This window comes from Phyllobates terribilis, unplaced genomic scaffold, assembly GCF_046119375.1.
Source record: "Phyllobates terribilis strain yellow unplaced genomic scaffold, ASM4611937v1 Scaffold_3758__1_contigs__length_70721, whole genome shotgun sequence".
In the NCBI taxonomy this organism is placed as follows: Eukaryota; Metazoa; Chordata; class Amphibia; order Anura; family Dendrobatidae; genus Phyllobates; species Phyllobates terribilis.
Genome location: NW_027366511.1, coordinates 60166 through 65003, shown reverse-complemented (window position 1 = coordinate 65003; position 4838 = coordinate 60166). Strand labels below are relative to the sequence as shown.

General features: G+C 47.5%; 1 protein-coding gene across 1 annotated transcript; it reads right to left on the bottom strand.

Moving 5' to 3' along the window:
• Nucleotides 1-258: 258 nt before the first annotated feature.
• On the bottom strand, nucleotides 259-3576 carry LOC141248594 (uncharacterized). The gene is made up of 6 exons (XM_073669383.1): nucleotides 3464-3576; nucleotides 3215-3382; nucleotides 3001-3131; nucleotides 1117-1466; nucleotides 786-1036; nucleotides 259-724 (listed from the first exon to the last, which is right to left on the bottom strand). The coding sequence occupies exons 1-6, from the start codon at nucleotides 3574-3576 to the stop codon at nucleotides 259-261; spliced, it is 1479 nt and encodes a 492-aa protein (XP_073525484.1).
• Between the last annotated feature and the right edge of the window lie 1262 nt (nucleotides 3577-4838).

Sequence of the window (4838 nt, the reverse complement as noted above, 5' to 3'; positions counted from 1 at the left end):
AAAAAACAACTAATTAAATCATCACAATAAATTAATAAAATCTAAATTACATCTATAACCGAAATTTTCTATTAATACTCTTTAAATCTATCTCCATAAAAGAAACGTAGAAAAGCAGTCTCGTATGTCCGAAGATTCCACACAACACGCTCTTCAATTCTTCTAGTAGCATTGCGAGAGAAGACCAATATGTCCTCCATATTTCTCCGCGATCGCTAATGCAGGGAGTCAAATTCCAACTCCCCACATGTCAACACCTCATTGGTTGTCAACTCTTAACATGCGATATGACCTGTCCATCTTGTGGGACAGGGCATCTACCACCTGCCACGTTGCGTCTCCTTCTCGAGCCGGATCGTGGAACATCAGGGCCCGAGTCACCGCCGGGTCCCGAAGGTTCCTCTGAATAGCGCTGAGATTCGTACTCGCCACGTGGTCCAGAATTTCTCCCAACTGTGCGACGTCGCCTTCCGGCACCGTAAGGGAGATCTCCGGCCAGGGGATAGCCCAGGGGAAAGGGAGTCGGATGCCGTCAGCTATAATCACGGGTACACATCCCAGAGCCACCGATTCCACAAGACGAGGGCTCCATGGGGCCCACCCTAACGGACAAAGACAAAACACTGATCGTGCCATCTCCGATTGGTAGCCGGCGAACCGTTTCCGACGGAGGTAGAAACGCATGTCACGGTTGAAATGCTCCCAAATCTTCGTCCTCACACCCCTGTTTTTAACTGCTAATCAATAAATGAATTGCTTGAAGCCATTTTTTTAACAAATTTTACCTGCTGTAGAAGCGGCCGCTGATGTTTTTGGGGTGGATTTCCATTTTTCCTCTGAAAAAGGCAAAAATATCACGGTGACCGTCCAACGGAAACTTCTGCAGTGTCGACCTTACATTTTCCGGTGGAATGTACGGAGGAATCACCACGTTCTTCACAGCTTGACATGGATGCTCATATTGTACCCCAAATGTTTGTAGAATCACAGAGTTCCTCATAATTTCCGGAACCCCATCCGTCATAGCTACATCCTCCTGAATAAAATTGAAAGCATGAGCCGAAATAGATTGAAGAATGTTAATTGAAAATATTGGAGCTAGCAAGAATTAATAACAATGGTGTGGAAGCATGAGCCGAAATCGTGGGAGGCAACGAAAAGGTGATCGGCGCCGGAGGAGCGGTTCCAGAAAGGGAGGGAGTCGGAGATGAAACGGACAGCATCGGATATTAGGGAGCGTGCATGGCCGATCGCCGGGAAGCCATTAACGGCGCTGAAGTTGCAGGAAACGTAAACTGGGACGAAGAAGAAATCGGCGTTAAAGGGGTCGAGGGTGCGAGCGGGGCTCTTCAATAGCACGCGGTGGAGCGCGACCTCGGCGGAAAACAGGTGACGGCTGCAACGGTCGTCCGATAGGAGCCAATCGGAGTTGTATCTCCGGGGAAGCTGATAGACGTAGATCTTAATTTCGTCATGAGGGACGATTGAAACGACGTCGTATCGGAGGGTGGAGGAGAAGAGGAGGTAGAGACTTGTTGATGCATACAAGATCCATTTGTAGGTTTTCCAATACCGGTTTAGTCCTTTGGAGCTGATGATGAAGCTTTTCTTTGTTGTTTTATTCGACATTTTTATGGATGGTCGGAGCTCCGACTCCATTAATTTAGTCACGCTTGGGATTTGATCTCTCACCCATCATAGATGACCAATATGGCAATATCTCATCTAAAGATGAGTTTGTTTTTCTCACGGAACAAAATTAACACAGGCTACATCAAATCACTTTTATTTTAAAACTTTCTTAGTCAATTATTTGTTTTCTATCTTTATCAGGTTAACATTTCTCTCAAACAAACAAAAATCAATTTAACAGTTCTCTATATTTAAGAGGAGAAGTTGTGCTAAAATGTCCATGAAATTTGAATTTGAAAAAAAAATATGTGCAGAAGGATTGGGTTGGAGCCTTAATATTATTGAAAGCTAAAACATTACATAGGAATACATACAAGAATGTCACGTAACAGGGGAGGTTATGATCATAGGGTTGTCTTACAGGTCGGTGTGTGCCTTAGCCAGTCAATCCGTCGTCCTGTTTTGTGTTCTACCAATTTGCATCAGTTTGACGACCTCTACCGCATCACACTGCACAATTAATCTGCTCATTCCCATTTCTTTCGCTAGTTTCAGACCATGCCAAGCATTTCAGCCTAAAATGCATAGAAACAATCAGACTGAGTCGCAAACCCACAAATAAATTCACCCAGATGATTTATGACCAAGCCACCGGCCCCAGCATGCTCTGATGCCGATTTGTACGATCCATCTATGTTCAAACAGTGCCAAACTATGGGCGGTCGCTCCCAATTGACAGTCTACCTTTGTTGGTCGGTCCTCTTTCCTTGCCTCACCAACCGATTGCCAACCGATTTATGGGCTGTCGTGAACTCCATATTTCTGGAGAGGACTGTTATGGGGCAAAAAGGTTGAACGCAAGATCGGACATAATTCCCTTAGAGATGGGATCCGACGATCGATCAGATGATCTTTGAAATGTATTAGTGTTTGATTATGGTGATAGATTACAGGAGTAATGTGCTTGAGAGTACAGAATATCGGAATTACAGAGTGCAAAATTGTAATCGTTAACTTGTCTAAGGCAAAAATGAATAACAATACATATATAACGGCCCGAGTTGGTCTGGATCGTGGGCTAGATTCTGGGAACCGACCATCCTTCCAGCAACGGTCCAACGTTCGGATCCAAACTGTTGGAGCATTCTTCGGCACGTGGGCTTTGTGGAGCAAACGGCATTCGTCTTCGCTTATCCGCTGCTTATGGGCTCCCTTCAAACCGTCTCGGACGAGGCCCAAAACTGGAGGCCCAACAATAGCCCCAAGTGTAAATTCAAACGGGCGCCGATTGAATTTCCACTTCCTTCATCCACCGTCCACATGTACGCGGCAAAGCCTTCCATCCTCTGATTCGTCTGAGCCCGAGGTGGTTCTTTAAAGAGGTGATTTGACGAGTCTGAAAATCATCCTCTCCCACCGTCTCTCTTCTTCCCAGGTACAGTTTCTCCTCTGTTTTGAAATTTTCTCTTGCCTTTTCGTTTGTATGGGATCCGCCACAGCTTCCGACTCCTCAAGTACCACCTCCCAGTCCCGTGTCGTAACCTACATTCCGAGGGGGCGAACGCCGGAGCCTGCTTCGTACCGGGATGCTTCTTCCTCCAGTGAGGAAGCATCAGAAGAGGGGTTCGTGGAGAGAACTCCTTCTCCCGGGGTAACACGTCGAGGCTCGCTTATTCCAAACGTTGGGATGTTGGCTAGCACCGTTACGCAGGCGGAGCTTGGAGGTTTGTTGAAAGGCGCTGGCTTTCCTCTTTCAACCGTTGCCAGGGTTCCACGAAGAGGCGAAAGAGCGAATTCAGTCGTGCCGGGCTGAGTATGTTTATACTTCTACCCGTTCTCTATCGGAATCAAATGGCCTTTCTCGGAGTTGGTGCAGGTTACCCAAGAGAAATGGAACCTAGCCCCGACACAGGTCATGCCGTCCGGCTGGCGGCTGTTGCGCATGCTCAACCGCCTGAATGAGCGTTATCTCGATCTGAACTTTGATTTTGCCGCCTTGGATTACTGGTACTATCCCCTTAGTCTGCGCTCGTGACAATTCTGCTTCCGCGCTCGCCCGAACTGCGTTCCGATCATACAGAAGCTGGATGCCAACGACAGAAACTCGCGACAACAGTATTTCTTTGTGGAGATCAGTTTGTTGGGGCTGGGAGAAGGCCACTCTTTCTTGAGGAGTCAGTGGAAGAAGCCAGGTAAGTGTTCGTTCCCTGAGTTAATTCTTCGTCCGAGATCTTGATCTTACTTCTTTTGCTTTGTAGTATTTACAAAAGGAGAGAAAGACATCGATCCACTCTTGGAAGCAAAAATTGAAGCAACGGACGACATTCCTTTAAACCATCGGACTTTCGAGAACGTGATTGCTCAAAAAAGTATCCCGTCCGACCCTGTCGTTAAGATGACGTCTCCTGTCAAATGTAAGTCCTTCGACCGCCTCCCTCATTTGGTTAATTATTTCGTCTGGTATGTTGACTTGTTTATGCATGATGCGGTTGTAGCCGTCATAACCCGATCTGGGAAGAGATCCGCCACCACTTCTTTTAAGTCTCTGATGGCCATGAAAGTTAAGGTCAAGGCCGAACCCTCGATGCCTCCTCCCCCCTGCTAAGGACAAATCGAAGAAAAGGAAGTCTCCGGAAGTTCTTGACCTGACTAGGCCTCTGGTGCCTGATACCTTGGACCTGAACCAAGCCCTTTCCTCTATGCTCATCCCTGACGCCACCGAGAAGAGGAGTCTCGAAGGGAACCTAGAAGCGGCCCTCTCCGCAACTTGGATGGCATGGTAATCTATTTCGTTCATCGACGAACTGACATATTGAGATGTGATCCTGAATGTTGTTGCTCTTTTGCAGGCCTTGCAGGATTTACAGTCTGGTCGTCTAAAGGTTAAGAAGCGTTTGCTGGAAGCTGGTGCAGAAGTTGAAAAGAGCAAAGGATGAATCATGACTCTGGAGGCCGAACTTGCTGTCGCTTGGGCCAAGCTGAAAAGTGTGGAGGTGGATACCGCGGCGAAGGTTGATCGGTTGGAGGAACAGCTGTAAAGGTCTGACAAGGAGGGAGTGGAGGCCGCACTGGAGCTTAGCGCGTTTTATGGCAAGCTTTCAAGAGTCGAGATGATGGAGGACTTTGCCACGGGCAAACAAGCCGAGTGGGACGTCGTTCAAGCAAGGAAGGATTTCGACGAGGAATACCCGAACGGCTGTCCTCAC